The sequence below is a fragment of the Zalophus californianus genome, chromosome 11 (assembly GCF_009762305.2).
Source record: "Zalophus californianus isolate mZalCal1 chromosome 11, mZalCal1.pri.v2, whole genome shotgun sequence".
In the NCBI taxonomy this organism is placed as follows: Eukaryota; Metazoa; Chordata; class Mammalia; order Carnivora; family Otariidae; genus Zalophus; species Zalophus californianus.
This window is the reverse complement of record NC_045605.1, coordinates 99256155-99274836: the sequence shown is the minus strand read 5'-3', so window position 1 is coordinate 99274836 and position 18682 is coordinate 99256155. Positions and strand designations below refer to the sequence as shown.

General features: G+C 38.7%; 1 protein-coding gene across 1 annotated transcript; it reads left to right on the top strand.

Moving 5' to 3' along the window:
• The first annotated feature begins 17004 nt into the window (after nt 1–17004).
• Nucleotides 17005–17929, top strand: LOC113913567 (olfactory receptor-like protein OLF1). The gene has a single exon (XM_035723135.1). It carries the CDS (start codon nt 17351–17353, stop codon nt 17927–17929), a length of 579 nt encoding a protein of 192 aa, XP_035579028.1. The 5' UTR covers nt 17005–17350.
• The last annotated feature ends 753 nt before the right edge of the window (nt 17930–18682 follow it).

Genomic DNA, 18682 nt, shown 5'->3' with positions numbered 1-18682 from the left:
ATTAATTTTTTTAAACCTACTTTTACAATTATTTTAAAGTCCTTACTTGCCAGCTCCAAAAAGTGGTTCAATCTTCATTTGCTTTTAGCCCTTTCCCCCTTCTTTATTGCTCATAAGTCTTGCCCACCCTCTGTGTAGTAATATGTTTGCTTATTTCATGCCATATAGTGACTACAAAGAAAAATGTTCCAGATGATTTCACCTACCAAAGACAGTTCAATCATTCCTCCGATGAAGTTAAGGCTGATAATCTCAATTCAATCTGAAATTGATCTGAGTTGAATCTTCCTTACAGTTTTGGCAAGATGGAGTGTACCTCCAGTTCACCCCTATTTCTAAGGAATGACATTCCAGGCTTTCACTTAAGAACTTGGACTCTCTTTGTCTCTTCAGCAAGAAGAGAATGAAAGAATTTCCTGCGTTTCAGAGGTTTCTGGTTTGCATTTACTCCCACCCCGACCAACTTTAGAATTTTGGAAAAACGCCATGAAAGGAAGATCACTATGTGTTTGAGGCCACACAAATGTCCAGTTTTGCACTATTCCCGTGTGTGCAATTACCAAAAGTTCGGCAAGTTTTTCTGAGTCCAGCGGAAGCCCTGTTCCAGGGACCATACCTCCTATTCTCAGATTAGATTCTCAGGGAAATGTGGTTTCTGATTGTGAGGTCAAATGAGAAATCCCTCTAAGGTTTTACACTTTTTTTTTAATTCTCAGAACCCAAACCCATAGCAGGTCTTTGTATCCTAAACATTAAGAAATTGGGAGAAATTCCATTTTGTTCTTCGAAAAGTTTTAGTGCTCTTTGTCATTATATGCTGAAGTTTTGAATTTAGAAAAATGTCTTGAATAGAAAATCTACTATTTGTTTGAGTTTCCTCACATCTTCAGTTTTGATATTCCAGCACTATGTAACTGTCAAAAGTTCTAGAAAAGCCTATATTCTCAGTTTCTTGCCCATACTCATACTTGATAAATTCCTACAGGGACATCTGTAAATTTTCAGCTCACCTCTAAATAGGTATAACTTTTCTTGAAGGTTCTCTAGTCCATAATGATGTTTATATATATGATGCAAAAGGTGGATTTCCTCATATATCACCAAAGTAAACAGTTGATAAGACAAAGATGAGTTTACTACTTGCCTTAATAAGGGAGAACACCACCTCACAGAGCTTTCACAGTTTCAATGGAGAAGGGGGAAGCAAGGAAAGAATGGTTTAAGGTAGATCTTTCAAAGCAAGGTTTTGATAGGATTGGCTAGAGATCAAGAGATAATGGTTCAAAATCTTGCCATTTGCAACGACGTGGTTGGAACTGGAGGGTATTATGCTGAGCGAAATAAGTCAATCAGAGAAAGACATGTATCATATGATCTCACTGATATGAGGAATCTCAGGAAACAAACTGAGTGTTGCTGGAGTGGTGGGGGGTGGGAGGGTTGGGGTGGCTGGGTGATAAACACTGGGGAGGGTATGTGTTATGGTGAGCGCTGTGAATTGTGCAAGACTGTCGAATCACAGACCTGTACCTCTGAAACAAATAATATGATATATGTTAAAAAAAAAAAAAAGAAGATAGTAGGAAGGGAAGAATGAAGGGGGGGGAATCGGAGGGGGAGAGGAACCATGAGAGACTATGGACCCTGAGAAACAAACTGAGGGTTCTAGAGGGGAGGAGGGTGGGGGAATGGGTTAGCCTGGTGATGGGTATTAAAGAGGGCACGTATTGAATGGAGCACTGGGTGTTATACACAAACAATGAATCATGGAACATTACATCAAAAACTAGTGATGTAATGTATGGTGATTAACATAACATAATAAAATAAAATTAAAAAAGAGAGAGACAATGGTTCAGATTGGTGGAAACAAAGAAAGGGTTTTGTGGCAAGAAATCCAAAAATTTGAGGAGTAAACTGTTGATGTTTTCCATTAAAGAGTTTATGGGTTGTGGAAATTTTTGTAATGAGCAATCAAAATATTTGCCTGGGCAAAAACTCTTGGATAACTTTAGTCATTCTATTAAAAACAGAGGAATAGCTAAGTCATCTTAATGTAGATGTTAAGGTATGGTTTATGGGGCACCTGGGTGGCTCAGATGGTTAGCGTCAGCCTTCAGCTCAGGTCACGATCCCAAGGTCCTGGGCTGGAGCCCCGAGTCAGGCTCCCAGCTTGGCGGGGAGTCAGCTTCTCCCTCTGCCTCTCTCCCCTGCTCATGCTCTCTCTCTGTCTGTCTGTCTCTCTCTCAAAGGAATAAATAAAATCTTTTAAAAAAAAGGTATGGTTTTAGTTCTTCATTTCCAGGTTAAGTATGATGATAGACAATGTCTATTCTATATGTTACTTTTAATTTACCTTTTTTCCCCCCAAGAATTTATCAGTGGGAACAAAAAACTACCATGAGTGATCACATCCTACCTCAAATGGAAGGCTGTTTTTTTTTTTAATTTTTAATGGAAATAACAGATTATTGAGTTATGTAAATACTATATCTCTTTCTTCTCTCAATAATTCCTACATGGGTGATATCTGATCAGTGGCTTATGAGGTCCTGTGAAATTTCCTGATATCAGATAACATAAAATCAGAAGTAGCAAAGTAATATCACCTGCAGTGCCTTCTTTGTAAACTAAAATCTAAAACTAAGAGCCAATATCATCCTTGCTATATACCAGCCGATCTGCTGTTACAAAGTTAAGTTTCATCTGTATCTATTTGCCTAACAACTGTGTTTCTCTAGAACCCTTGAATAATGAGTACAGTTAGCTTATCATTATAAGAAAGGTTCCCTTCATCCCACCTTGCCTTCTGGCTCTCCTGAATACTATGGCAGTGACATTTAGAATCATCATAAAGAATGGTGCAAAATCCCAGGAATTATGCAGAGATTCCAAACGTTTTGCTACAGAGGAATGGTACTGCTACATTTTACAACAACCTTAAAGGTTTGGACATGTGCCTATGGGTTCAAGTAGATCACTCAGTTGATGTTGGGTTATCACTCTCGTCTTTGAAGAGTAGGATAGGGAAAGGGAATGGGTATTTTTTTAACTTTTAATGGATGAAATTCTAAATAATTGCATTTCAAAATGTAAATTTGTATAGAAAATTAGTTTCATTAAAATTACTTATTAAATTTTAAAACATTTTTAAATTTTTTTCATTACCATCATTATTACTGTACCTTTTTAATTTATTTTTTATTTTTTACAGCAAATCTTTCTAAAGATTTTACTTATTTATTTGACAGAGAGAGAGAGAGTGCTAGCAGGGGGATCAGCAGGCAGAGGGAGAGGGAGAAGCAGGGCTTCTGTGGGGGTCGATCCCAAGACCCTGAGATCATGACCTGAGCCGAAGACAGATGCTTAACCGACTGAGCTACCCAGGCGCTCTTACAGTAATTTTTTTTTAATTGTTAAATTCTCAATATGGCCATGTTATGCAAAAATGATTTTCATTTTTGCTTAAATTGTTAACTTACAGTTCATCAACCCTGTCACTAAACAAAATAATTTCAATACGTTTGCAGATAGATGGGAGGGTCACCCCACAAATAAAGAAGAAAACTGAATTCAGATCTTGGTCTACTATAATGGGGAATTTTTCAATGGTTAGAACATCCACAGTGAATTGAAGTTGTGAAAGTCTTCTCCTTAAAAACAATTGAACTGAAGTTGTCTGGCATTTTTCAGTCCTGAATTAGATTTTTACACTGGATATCAGTTTTAACAGGATTCCCTCTAAGATTCTGCAAATATGAGTCATTGATAAACCCATTTTATGCCGTGAAAAAAAAATTTGGAGCTTATAGTATGATTAGTGGAGTTCCACTAATTACCACTAGCCCTTAAATATCATTGTTGTAGTACAACGGTCAGATACTGTGTATGTAAAACTAATTAGTTGATGAGAGCTTGTACTTACAAACTGGGATGGTTCTGCCATCACTTTGATGGTGTCTGGCAAAAGATACTCCTCAGTATGTCCTTCCATCTTCTCAGAAAGCACCTGCTGGAATCAAGTACTACAGAAACCTCTACTGTGCTCAGCTTTTGAGGACATGAGAAAAAATTAACAATTTTCGGTACTGATAATAATAAATAACAATTTTTGAGCTTCCATGGAGTTTTGGGGGCAAAAAAAGCTGATATATTTTCAAATATTTGAACTATTTCCAAAGAGCCTCCACAATAGTGCCCTTTGGGATTCCAGGTGCCATTACAAAGAACCCCAATATTACTAAGAATGAAAATTGCCTACTCAAGTTAATACTACCAGAATTTCTATTATAATTACCAATGTTTTGTTTTGTTTTAGAAAAATAATTCACAATAGCAATAGCCTGTTAATTATTCTCTAGGTGCCCCTTGGAAATGAGCATGTTTGGAATCCTTCATTTATTAGGTCCTCAATGACATGAGAAAGCATGTAAAAGTCCTTGGTTCTGCTGATGAAATGATTTGTGCAGGTTATTGGAAAACAGCTCCTTCCTTTGTAAGTGGCTTCTGTGGTTACTAGATTGGCTTTAATTGTACAAAAACAGGCTTTTGTGGATTTGAGAGCAAAAAACCACTGAATTGTGTCTAAATGGTTCAGAAATCACATTCATCAGTTAGTATTGTACTCACAGTGTAATCTAACTTGGGTCATTCTTTCTTATGTAACTTCTACTGGGGTCTAACATACTTTTAATTTAAATAAGCTTTTTTGTTACAGATAAGAGAACTGAAGCATGACGGGCTACCTGAGAGCTTGAATTAATTTATTTTCTATATTGTTTTTTATAGATTTGGGAAGAATTTATTGAATTATAGTTTTTTTTATTTTTCTTTAAATTTTAGTTAACATACAGGGCAATATTGGTTTCAGGGGTAAAATTTAGTGATTCATCACTTACATACAACACCCAGTGCTCATCACAAGCGCCCTCCTTGGTGCCCATCCCTATTTACCCATGCCTCTGCTCACCTCCCCACCTCCAGCAACGCTGTTTGTTCTCTATCCTTAAGAGTCTCTTATGGTAAAAGGAATGAGATCTTGCCATTTGCAACGACGTGGATGGAACTGGAGGGTGTTATGCTGAGCGAAATAAGTCAATCAGAGAAAGACATGTATCATATGACCTCACTGATACGAGGAATTCTTAATCTCAGGAAACAAACTGAGGGTTGCTGGAGTGGTGGGGAGGTGGGAGGGATGGGGTGGCTGGGTGATAGACATTGGGGAGGGTATGTGCTATGGTGAGCACTGTGAATTGTGCAAGACTGTTGAATCACAGATCTGTGCTTCTGAAACGAATAATGCAACATATGTTAAGAAAAAAGAAAAAGAAGAAGAGAGCAGGAGGGGAAGAATGAAGGGGAGTAAGTCGGAGGGGGAGACGAACCATGAGAGACGATGGACCTGAAAAACAAACTGAGGGTTCTAGAGGGGAGGGGGGTGGGGGGATGGGTTAGCCTGGTGATGGGTATTGAGGAGGGCACGTTCTGCATGGAGCACTGGGTGTTATGAACAAACAATGAATCATGGAACACTACATCAAAAAAAAAAAAGTCTCTTATGGTTTGTTTCCCTCTCTCTCTCTTTCTCTTTTTTCTTTGTCCCCCTTCCCATATGTTCATCTGTTTATTTTTTTTCTTTTTTGTCTCTTGTCTTTTTTTCTTTTCTCTTTTTTCCCTTTCCTGTATGTTCATTTGTTTTGTTTCTTAAACTCCACATATGAGTAAAATCATATGGTATTTGTCTTTCTCTGACTGACTTATTTTACTTAGTATAATACTCTTTAGCTCTACCCATGTCTTTCCAAATGGCAAGATTTTATTCTTTCTGATGGCTGAGTAATAGCCATATATATATATATAAGGATATATATCCTCTTCTTTATCCATTCATCAGTTGATGGACATTTGGGCTCTCTCCAAAGTTTGGTTATTGTTGATAATGTTGCTATAAACATCAGGGTTCGTGTACCCCTTGAAATCTGTATTTTTGTGTCCTTTGGGAAATACCTAGTAGTGCGATTGCTGGATTGTAGAATAGTTCTAATTTTAACTTTTTGAGGAAATTCCATACAGTTTTCCAGTTTGCATTCCCACCCACAACTGAATCATTGTATTTTGATTCAGTCTTTTTGTTCATTACTATTTGAAGCAAGAATCTAAGATAAACTATCTTCTCGGCTACCTTGACTTTCACTCGTCTCTCATTTCTCTAAATGGAAAAGATGACCAATCAGAAATTCTCAAGAACACATGCCCTGCTTTTTCTGTCAACATGTGAGCATTTTTTTTTTTTAATTCTCCCAAGGTATTTTATTTTTATTTTTTTTAAGTTCTTTATTTTAATTCCAGTATAGTTAACATATGGTGTTATATTAGGTACAGGGATACAATATAGGGATTCAACAGTTCTATACCATACCCAGTGCTCATCGTGACAGGTGCACTCTCGGTCCCCATCATCTGCTCCCCCCATCCTCCACCATCCTCCCCTCTGTTAACCATCAGTTTGTTCTCTTTAGTTAAGAGTCTGTTTTTTACTTTGTGTCCTCCTCTTCTTTTTTTTTTTTCTCCATTGCTCCTTTGTCCTGTTTCTTAAATTCCACATATGGGTGAAATCCTATGGTATTTGTCTTTGTCTGACTGGCACATGTGGCTTGCTGTTATACACTGTAGCCCCATTCATGTCTTTGCAGAAGGCAAGATTTCATTCTTTCTAATGGCTGAGTAATATTCCATTGATTATATATACTACATCTTCTTTATCCATTGATGGACAGGTGGGCAGCTTCTCTAATTTGGCTTTTGGAAGTAATGCTGCAATAAACATAGAGATGCATGCGTACCTTTGAACTGTTGTTTTTGTATTTGGTGGGTAAATACCCAGTAGCAGGATTACTGGGTTGTAGGGTAGTTCTACTTTTAACTTATTGAGAAACTTCAAAAGCTATTTTCCACATTGACTGTACCAGTGTGCTTCCCCACCAACCGTGCAAGAGGATTCATTTTCCTCCACATCTTCACTAACACTTTTGTTCCTTGTGTTTTCAATTTTAGCTTTTCACAGGCATGAGGTGATATCTCACTGTGGTTTTGATCCGCATTTCCCTGATGATAAGTGGTGTCAAGCATCTTTTCTTGTGTCGTTGGCCATCTGGATATCTGCTTTGGAGAAATGGCTGTTTAGGTCTTCTGTCCATTTTTTGTAATTGGATTATTTTTTTTTATGGTTTTACTTGTATTAGTTCCTTATATATTTTTGACACTCTTTTTTTTTGCATGTTTTTTGCATTTTATTAGGTTATGTTAATCACCATACATCATTAGTTTTTAATGTGGTGTTCCATGATTCATTGTTTGCGTATAACACCCCGTACTCCATTCAATATGTGCCCTCTTTAATACCCATCATCAGGCTAACCCATCCCCCTAACACCCTCCCCTCTAAAACCCTCAGTTTGATTCTCAGAGTCCATCGTCTCTCATGGTTCATCTCCCCCTCCGATTCCCTCCCTTCATTCTTCACTTCCTACTTTCTTCTTCTTCTTCTTCTTCTTCTTCTTCTTCTTCTTCTTCTTCTTATTCTTATTCTTATTCTTCCTCTTCTTCTTCTTCTTCTTCTTTTAATGTATAATGTATTATTTGTTTCAGAGGTGCAGGTCTGTGATTCAACAGTCTAACACAATTCACAGCTTTCACCATATTACATACCCTCCCCAATGTCTATCACCCAGCCACCCCATCCCTCCCAACCCCCACCACTCCAGCAACCCTCAGTTTGTTTCCTGAGATTAAGAATTCCTCATATCAGTGAGATCATATGATACATGTCTTTCTCTGATTGACTTATTTCGCTCAGCATAATACCCTCCAGTTCCATCCACGTCTGTTGCAAATGGCAAGATTTCATTCCTTTTGATGGCTGCATAATATTCCATTGTATAATATTCCACTCCTTCTTTATCCATTCATCTGTCGATGGGCATCTTGGCTCTTTCCATAGTTTGGCTATTGTGGACATTGCTGCTATAAACATTGGGGTGCACGTACCCCTTCGGGTCCCTACATTTGTATCTTTGGGGTAAATACCCAGTAGTGCATTTGCTGGATAGTATGGTAGCTCTATTTTCAACTTTTTGAGGAACTTCCATACAATTTTCCAGAGTGGTTGCACCAGCTTGCATTCCCACCAACAGTATATGAGGGTTCCCCTTTCTCCGCATCCCTGCCAATATCTGTCATTTCCTGACTTGTTAATTTTAGCCGTTCTGTAGGGTGTGAGGTGGTATCTCATTGAGGTTTTGATTTGGATTTCCCTGATGCCAAGCGATGTTGAGCACTTTTTCCGTGTCTGTTGGCCATTTGGATGTCTTCTTTGGAAGAATGTCTGCTCATATCTTCTGCCCATTTCTTGACTGGATCATTTGTTCTTTGGGTGTTGAGTTTGATAAGTTGTTTATAGATTTTGGATACTAGCCCTTTATCTGATATGTCACTTGCAAATATCTTCTCCCATTCTGTTGGTTGTCTTTTGGTTTTGTGGACTGTTTCTTTTGCTGTGCAAAAGCTTTTTATCTTGATGAAGTCCCAATTGTTCATTTTTGCCCTTGCTTCCCTTGCCTTGGCGATGTTTCTAGGAAGAAGTTGCTGCGGCTGAGGTCGAAGAGGTTGCTGCCTGTGTTCTTCTTTAGGATGCTGATGGACTCCTGTCTCACGTTTAGGTCTTTCAACCATTTGGAGGCTATTTTTGTGTGTGGTGTAAGGAAATGGTCCAGTTTCGTTCTTCTGCATGTGGCTGCCCAATTTTCCCAACACCATTTGTTGAAGAGACGGTCTTTTTTCCATTGGACATTCTTTCCTGCTTTGTCAAAGATGAGTTGACCATAGAGTTGAGGGTCCATTTCTGGGCTCTCGATTCTGTTCCATTGATCTATGTGTCTGTTTTTGTGCCAGTATCATACTGTCTTGATGATGTGGCTTTGTAATAGAGCTTGAAGTCCAGAATTGTGATGCCGCCAGTTTTGCTTTTCTTTTTCAACATTCCTCTGGCTATTCGGGGTCTTTTCTGGTTCCATACATATTTTAGGATTATTTGTTCCATTTCTTTGAAAAAAGTGGATGGTATTTTGATAAGAATTGCATTAAATGTGTAGATTGCTCTAGGTAGCATTGACATCTTCACAATATTTGATCTTCCAATCCATGAACATGGAACATTTATCCATTTCTTTGTGTCTTCCTCAATTTTTTTTCATAGTATTTTATAGTTTTCTGAGTACAGATTCTTTGCCTCTTTGATTAGATTTATTCCTAGGTATCGTAGGGTTTTGGGTGCAATTGTAAATGGGATTGACTCCTTAATTTCTCTTTCTTCTGTCTTGTTGGTGTATAGAAATGCCACTGATTTCTGTGCATTGATTTTATATCCTGCCACTTTACTGAATTCCTGTATGAGCTCTAGCAGTTTTGGGGTGGAGTCTTTTGGGTTTTCCACAAAAAGTATCATATCTTCTGCAAAGAGTGAGAGTTCGACTTCTTTGCTGATTTGGAGCCTTTTGTTTCTTTTTGTTGTCTGATTGGTGTGGCTAGGATTTCTAGTACTATGTTGAATAGCAGTGGTGATAGTGGACATCCCTGCCGTGTTCCTGACTTTGGGGGGAAAGCTGTCAGTTTTACCCCATCGAGAATAATATTCGCTGTAGGTTTTTCATAGATGGATTTATGATATTGAGGTATATACCCTCTATCCCTATACTCTGAAGAGTTTTGATCAAGAAAGGATGTTGTACTTTGTCAAATGCTTTTTCTGCATCTATTGAGAGGATCATATGGTTCTTGTTCTTTTATTAATATATTGTATCACATTGATTGATTTGCAGATGTTGAACCAACCTTGCAGCCCACGAATAAATCCCACTTCGTCGTGGTGAATAATCCTTTTAATGTACTGTTGGATCCTATTGGCTAGTATTTTGGTGGGAATTTTTGCATCCATGTTCATCAGGGATATTGGCTTGTAATTCTCCTTTTTGAGGGGGTCTTTGTCTGGTTTGGGGATCAAGGTAATGGTGGCTTCATAAAACAAGTTTGGAAGTTTTCCTTCCATTTCTATTTTTTTTAGAACAGTTTCGGAAGAATAGGTATTAATTCTTCTTGAAATGTTTGGTAGAATTCCCCTGGGAAGCCATCTGGCCCTGGGCTCTTGTTTGTTGGGAGATTTTTGATGACTGCTTCAATTTCCTTAGTGGTAATAAGTCTGTTCAGGTTTTCTATTTCTTCCTGGTTCAGTTTTGGTAGTTGATACATCTCTAGGAATGCATCCATTTCTTCCAGATTATCTAATTTGCTGGCATAGAGTTGCTCATAATATGTTCTTATAATTCTTTGTATTTCTTTGGTGTTGGTTGTGATCTCTCCTCTTTCATTCATGATTTTGTTGATTTGGGACATTTCTCTTTTCTTTTTGATAAGTCTGGCCAGGGGGTTATCAATCATTACTTCTTTCAAAGAACCAGCTCCTAGTTTCGTTGATCTGTTCTACTGTTATTTTGGTTTCTAGTTCATTGATTTCTACTCTGATCTTTATTATTTCTCTTCTCCTGCTGGGTTTAGGCTTTATTTGCTATTCTTTCTCCAGCTCCTTTAGGTGTAGGGTTAGGTTGTGTATTTGAGACCTTTCTTGTTTCTTGAGAAAGCCTTGTATTGCTATATACTTTCCTCTTAGGACTGCCTTTGCTGCATCCCAAAGATTTTGAACAGTTGTGTTTTCATTTTCATTTGTTTCCATGAATTTTTTTAATTCTTCTTTAATTTCCTGGTTGACCCATTCATTCTTTAGTAGGATGCTCTTTAGCCTCCATGTATTTGAGTTCTTTCCGACTTTCCTCTTGTGATTGAGTTCTAGTTTCAAAACATTGTGGTCCGAAAATAGGCAGGACATGATCCCAATCTTTTGTTACCGGTTGAGACCTGATTTGTGACCTAGGATGTGATCTCTTCTGGAGAATGTTCCATGGGCACTAGAGGAGAATGTGTATTCTGTTGCTTTGGGATGGAATGTCCTGAATATATCTGTGAAGTCCCTTGGTCCAGTGTGTCATTTAAAGTCTTCATTTCCTTCTTCATCTTTTGCTTAGACGATCTGTCCATTTCAGTCAGGTGGGTGTTAACATCCCCTACTATCATTGTATTGTTGTCAATGTGTTTCTTTGCTTTTGTTATTAATTGGCTTATATATTTGGCTGCTCCCATGTTAGGGGCATAAATATTTACAATTGTTAGATCTCCTTGTTGGATAGACCCTTTTAGTAGGATATAGTGTCCTTCCTCTTCTCTTATTATACTCTTTGGTTTAAAATCTAATTTGTCCGATATAAGCATTGCCACCCAGCATTTTTTTAGTGTCCATTAGCATGGTAAATGGTTTTCCACCCCCTCACTTTCAATCTGGGGGTGTCTTTGGGTCTAAAATGAGTCTCTTGCAGACAGCATATGGATTGGTCTTGTTTTTTTATCCAATCTGATGGCCTGTGTCTTTTAATTGGGGCATTTAGCCCATTTACATTCAGGGTAACTCGAAAGATTTGAATTTAGTGCCATTGTATTGCCTGTAAGTTGACTGTTACTGTGTATTGTCTGTGTTCCTTTCTGGTCTATGTTACTTTTAGACGCTCTCTTTGCTTAGAGGACCCCTTTCAATATTCCTTGGAGGGCTGGTTTTGTGTTTGCAAATTCCTTTAGTTTTTGTTTGTCCTGGAAGCTTTTTATCTCTCCTTCTATTTTCAGTGGCAGCCTGGCTGGATATAGTATTCTTGGCTGCATATTTTTCTCATTTAGTGCTCTGAATATATCATGCCAGTCTTTTCTGCCCTGCCAGGTCCTGTGGAGAAGTCTGTTGCCAATCTAATATTTTTACCATTGTAGGTTACATATCTCTTCTCCCGAGCTGCTTTCAGGATTTTCTCTTTTTCTCTGAGACTCATAAGTTTTACTATTAGATGTTGGGGTGTTGACCTATTTTTATTGATTTTGAGGGGGGTTCTCTGTGCTTCCTGGATTTTGATGCCTGTTTCCTTCCCCAAATTAGGGAAGTTCTCTGCTATAATTTTCTCCAGTATGTCTTCTGCACCTCTCTCTTTTTCTTTTTCTTCTGGGATCCCAATTATACTAATATTGTTTCATCTTATGGTATCACTTATCTCTTAAATTCTGCTCTCATGATCCAGTAGTTGTTTATCTCTCTTTTTCTCAGCTTCTTTATTTTCCATCATTTGGTCTTCTATATTGTTAATTCTCTCTTCTGCCTTATTTATCCTAGCAGTTACAGCTTCCATTTTTGATTGCACCTCATTAATAGCCTTTTTGATTTTGACTTGGTTAGATTTTAGTTCTTTTCTTTCTCCAGAAAGGGTTTCTCTAATATCTTCTATGCTATTTTCAAGCCCAGCTAGTATCTTTATAATCGTCATTCTGAACTCTAGCTCTGACATCTTACTAAGGTCCATATTGAGTAGGTCCCTGGCAGTCGGTACTGCATCTTGTTCTTTTTTTTGAGGTGATTTTTTTCTGTCTTGTCCTTTTGTCCAGAGGAGAATAGAGGAATGAGAGATCAAAATGCTAATAGGGTAACAATGAGCCCCCCAAAATATACACTAAACAAATCGGAATAGACCTGAAATTGGGGGAAAGGAAAAGGAAAGAAAGAAAAAAGAAAAAAAAGAAGATAAAAAAAGGAATATGATCAAATATGATCAGTACCACATATTAGATTTTGGGCGTATTTTGGTCTGTTAGAAGAAACTGCCTCCTGAAATTTTAAAGAAAGAAAAGCTTATATATGTACAAAAATAAGGGTAAATATAAGGAAGGGATGGAATATGACTGTAAAGATGAAAATTATAAAAATTTTATAAAAGGAATTGATAAGAAGTTGGTTGAAAAAAGAAAGAAGAGGAATTAAAAAAAGGGGGGGAGGAGAATGTGATTAGGCAGGAAACTAGAACAAAGCCATACACTAGAGATTTAGGGTATATTTTGTTCTGTTAGAAGAAACTATCTCCTAAAAATTTAAATGAGAACAACTTATATATATATACCAAAAATAACGTTAACTACTATGGAGGGATAGAATATGACTCTAAAAATGAAAAATAAAATGATTTTTAAAACAAGGATTGGTAAGATGTTCGTTGAAAAAGGGAAAAAGAAAAATAAAAAGAAATGAAAAAAAAAAGAAAATTAAAAAAATTAACTTTGAGGGTGCCTGAGTGGCTCAGTTGGTTGAGCGACTGCCTTCGTCTCAGGTCATGGTCCTGGAGTCCCCGGATCGAGTCCCGCATCAGACTCCCTGCTCAGCAGGGAGTCTGCTTCTCCCTCGGACCCTCCCCCCTCTCATGCTCTCTCTCTATCTCTCAAATAAATAAATAAAATCCTAAAAAAACTTAAAAAAATTAACTTTGAAAGACTAAAGAATCATGGTAAAAAGCCATGAATTCTATGTGCTGTATTCCCCTAGTGCTGGAGTTCTGTGGTTCTCCTTGATTGGTAAACTTGGTCTTGGCTGGCTGTTCTTGCTGATCTTCTGGGGGAACGGCCTGTTGCTGCAGTTCCCAAATGTCTTTGCTGGAGGCGGAATTGCCCCGCCCTTGCCGGGTCTGGGCTAAGTAAATTGGTTGGGTTTGCTCTCAGGAGCTTTTTTTCCCTGCAAGGTTTCAGTACAGCTTTGGAGGACGAGAGTGAAATGGCGGCCTCCCAATCTCTGCCCCGGAGGAGCCGAGAACTCGGGGTCTCACTCCTCAGTGCGCCCCAGAGAAAAGCAGTCAATCATTCCCATTTCCCCGGTCTCCGGGCGCACTCCGTCCTCACCCGGCCTGTGACCGAGCGTTTCTATCTCTGGCACCCGACCCCGTGTGGAGTCTCCAAACCCAGCAGATCCCCGCGGTGTGCTCCCGTGCTGCTCCTCCCGGGGGAGGAAGGGGAGTCTCCCCGGCTCTGCTGCTTGTTGGGTCCCTGCTGGAGGAGCAGTGGCCCGACTGGGCCGCGGATCACGGTTTATGGCAACCCCGAGCTGAGAGCCCGCGACTCTGCTCCGTCTCTGCAGCCAGCTTCCCCGCTCCGATACCTGGGAGCTCTGCCACATTCAGGCACCCCCGGTCTTTCTGTGACCTCGAGGTTCCTGAGACCACACTGTCCTGCGAGGGTTCCACCCCCAGCTTAGCCACTGGAGCGACGTCCCTCAGCGGAGCTGACTTCTAAAAGGTCCGATTTTGTGCTCCGCGGCTCTATCACTTGCCAGAAGTGGCCGATGGAGGCCCCCTCCCCCGCTGTCTACCCTCCGGAATATCGCCTCAGATTGACTTCTCCGCACGTCCTACCTTCCAGAAAGTGGTCGCTTTTCTGTTCAGAGAGTTGCTGCTATTCTTTTCTTCAATCTCCTATTGAGTTCCTAACATGTAAGCATTTCTTCCCCCTTTCAGCAACTCAGCCTGTCTCGTGGTGGTCACCCCCTTAATATTCCAACCACCTTCATGGTCACTCTCATGAGCTTTGGCTTGGACACACCTGGACTTGGATTATGCCCATCAATGAGTAGCTTAATGACATGACATATTACTCTCAATATTCTTATCCAAAATATGAAATTAGTAATAAGAGTGCAGCTTTATAGAGAGCCAATCTTTGGAATCAGGAGCTTGGGTTTCGATCTTTTTCTATCACATCTTACCTCTCAAACTCTTGGTGCCTTAGTTTCTTCATCTGTAAAAGAAAGAGGACAGTGAGGAAAACTGCATTGTAATTTTGTTAGTTTGTGTGTGTGTGAGACAAATTATATATAATGTGTTTAGAATATTGCATTGCATGTAGTAATCATTGTATAAGTGACAGCCATGATTAATAAAGCCTTGCTGCCTAGCACTGCTCATAAGCTAAGGATGGAAGAGAACAAGGGAGTAATTGAAACTAATCTTTGCTATTTACATACCATGTGTCAGTTTCTCTAAAGTGTGACCACATAGAAGGATAGACAAATAAATGATAGATGATAGATGGCTAGATAGAGATAGATGATGGATAGATAGAGACAGACATAATTTTTTCTAACCCATGAAGCAACTGTCTGAGATACCTGTCATTTTTACAGTACAAAGATATATACATTAAATTGCACAAGGTCACACATCTCACATGTGGCCAGGATGAGATTCTAACCAAATTCTTACTAACTCTAAAGTAAAATCTTATCTTTTCCAAATATCTTGATGACTTTGGAAACAGACAAAGAATAAATGAACCACTGTCTTATTGTAGTCCTGCATCTCGTTCACCCTCTGAAGAAATAGCATGACAATATATTAATCCTTCTGGTTCCCTTAGGCTTCTCTGTGCCTGTGCCTTAGGGTGTTTGAATGATTATATGACACAAACAAATGAAGTTCATACCACTGTCACTGAAAGAATAGGTTTTACATAAATGAGAGAACAACCCAAAACAATTTTGTTCCTTTCCTGTCAATATTACCATGGATCACTGAATACTTTCCTTGTTTGTTTTATGTATTTCCAAGTACATCTTTTAAGGTTAAGAGAAAGGTTTTTGTATTCAAGCTCAAGCTCCATTTTTTTTCTACTCCTGGAAAAATTCTGAGATCCCTGAAGCGAGCACTCACAGAATTTTTAGACTCAACACCCTGAATTATACTAGCATAAAAATAAATGGGAGCTATTTTTGTTTGCACAGAACATATAATCAGTGAGGAGGCCACACACAGTAATATTTTTGAATTAGAAGCCAACTTATTACTAAATTTTTTGCCCACTTTTTTCAGTCAGTCAACTAATATTCATCAGGCACTCACTAGAAGCCAAGAATTTTAATAAATGCCAAAGATAGAGAAATGATTAATTTAATCATTTTGGTTTAGTCTTTTTTTTTTTTTGAAGATTTTATTTTTTTCATTTGAGAAAGAGAGACAGAGACAGACAGAACACAAGCAGGGAAAGAGGCAGAGGGGGAGGGAGAAGCAGGCTCCCTGCTGAGCTGGGACACCCATGTGGGGCTTGATCCCAGGACCCTGGGATCATGACCTAAGCCGAAGGCAGACGCTTAACCATCTGAGCCACCCAGGTGCCCCATTTTGGCTTATTATCTTGATAGGATTTGTGGAGTCACCCTAAACACTTTCCTATCAAAAATATACTCATAGCTGATTTTAATGGCATTTGTTTTCACTTCATTAATATCACCTTTACTTCATATTAACAAAATAACCAGCACTGCTCTGCCTAGAGTATAGCATACTACTATCTATTAAATCCTGGAAAGAAAAAGCAAATTGCTCTGCAGTTATCATTCCAAGGCAGACTCTAAAGTCAATTTATGTTTTTGGGCGCCTGGGTGGCTCAGTCGGTTGAGCGACTGCTTTCGGCTCAGGTCATGATCCTGGAGTCCCGGGATCGAGTCCCGCGTCGGGCTCCCTGCTCAGCGGGGAGTCTGCTTCTCCCTCTGACCCTCCCCCCCTCATGCTCTCTCTCTCTCTATCTCATTCTCTCTCTCAAATAAATAAATAAAATCTTAAAAAAATAAAATCAATTTATGTTTAATAGTGTTTTTTTCTTCTCTTCATATCATTATTAGTCCATCTATGAATCCATCACTTTAATCCCTTGAACCAGCTATTGTGCTATATCTGGGTACAAAAAAGTAAGCAAAATCAGATCCCTACATGCAGCAACCAACCAACCAATGGAAGGCAGAGTCATTCATCAAATAAGATAAAACTATTGAACATGGGATCTGATGGTTACTAAATTCTGAAATACATCTCTCAGGGTTTATATTTGAAAGGAATTTTGGGCTTGGAGTGTTTATTTGCTTGTTTGTTTGTTCACTGCAACAGTAAAATAACCATGTAATTATATCTGTTTTTCTCTTTCCCTCAATGTACCATTTTAGGATGTTAGAATTCTCATAGAAAGAAAACAACATGGAATATGGAATTGATGGATGGAAACTACAGTTTGGTGACTGAGTTTATTCTTTTAGGGTTTCCGACCCATCCTGAACTGCAGATTGTCCTGTTCCTTACGTTTCTGACATTGTATGGTATGATTTTAACAGGGAACATTGGGCTGATGATGTTAATCAGGATCGATCCTCACCTTCACACCCCTATGTATTTTTTCCTTAGCAACCTCTCATTTGCAGACCTCTGTTACTCCTCAGTCGTTGTTCCCAAAATGCTGTTCAATTTCCTCAGAAATTGAAAACAAAGCTATCTCCTGTTATGGCTGTGCCCTACAGTTTTATTTTTTCTGCACTTTTGCAGATACAGAATCCTTTATTTTGGCTGCCATGGCATATGATTGTTATGTCGCCATCTGTAACCCTTTACTCTTTACAGCTGTGATGTCTCGGAGCATCTGTACATGGTTGATTGTCTTGTCCTACATTGGAGGTAACATGAGTTCCCTGGTTTACACATCCTTTGCCTTTATTCTGAAGTACTATGATAAAAATGTCATTAATCATTTTTTTTGTGACCTCCCTCCCCCCTTGAGCTATCCTGCACAGACACATCAGTTAATGAGTGGCTTCTCTCCACTTACAGCCGCTCAGTGGAAATTACCTGTTTCACTGTCATCATCATCTCCTACTTTTTTCATCCTTCGTTCAGTTTCTTCTTCCAGTGGGAAGAAGAAAACCTTCTCCACATGTGCTTCTCACCTGACTTCTGTGGCCATCTATCAAGGAACACTTCTCTTCATTTACTCACCGCCCAGCTACCTGTATTCTCCCAACACTGATAAAATTATCTCCGGGTTCTACACCATTATCATCCCAGTGCTGAATCTGTTGATTTATAGTTTGAGAAATAAAGATGTAAAAGATGTTACTAAGAGAGCTATAAGGTTAAAGGTGGATTCTTTATGAACTATAATGTTCTGTGATTCATCTAAATCCCCAGTTACAAACTGTAATTGGGAACATGCAACATGCCTACCAGCAGACACACAAGGGATATTATAAAGCACCTGGTTTTCATAAAGCCAAATTCGAGTCATAACCCCGTGACATAAGAAAGCATTTAAAAGTTTCAAAATTGCTGCTAAATAATAGACTACCATTCAATGATTACTCACTTGGAGTCAATGCTAAAAGGTGTTTTATCAGATTGTCTTAAGGATATAATAAATAAGTCAGAAAAGTGTGTGTGTGTGTGTGTGTGCATGTGTCTGTTCATGTGAAATATATCTCAGTTACATGGTAGATTAGTGGATGAGGGAGGAGGCCAGATTCCCTTGGTTCTTATGCCAGCTCCGTATCTGGCTAGAGAGTGGCATTTTGAACAAGTTACTTCATTTTTCTATGCCTCAATTAACTTATCTGTAAAATGGGGAGAATATAGTACACATGTCATCAACTGTTGGATGATTAACTGAACAGATGCTGTGAATAGTACCTGTACCACTTTAAGCCCTTGATAGATGTTAATTATGTATATATATTTATAATAGTTCACATTAATTAAAATGTATATTGTACAGTGAGATGGTAAGAGGCAGGGATGTCATGGGAGCAATAATACAAAATCAAATCCATTTTCTTAAGTTCAGTTCAGTAATATGATGCTAACCTTCTATACCCAATCTACTCCAAAGGAATTTGGAAACTTTTTCTAAATAG

What these genes read in the sequence shown, in the direction of transcription:
- LOC113913567 (XM_035723135.1), top strand. Translation starts at nt 17,351, where the DNA reads ATGGCATATGATTGTTATGTCGCCATCTGTAACCCTTTACTCTTTACA.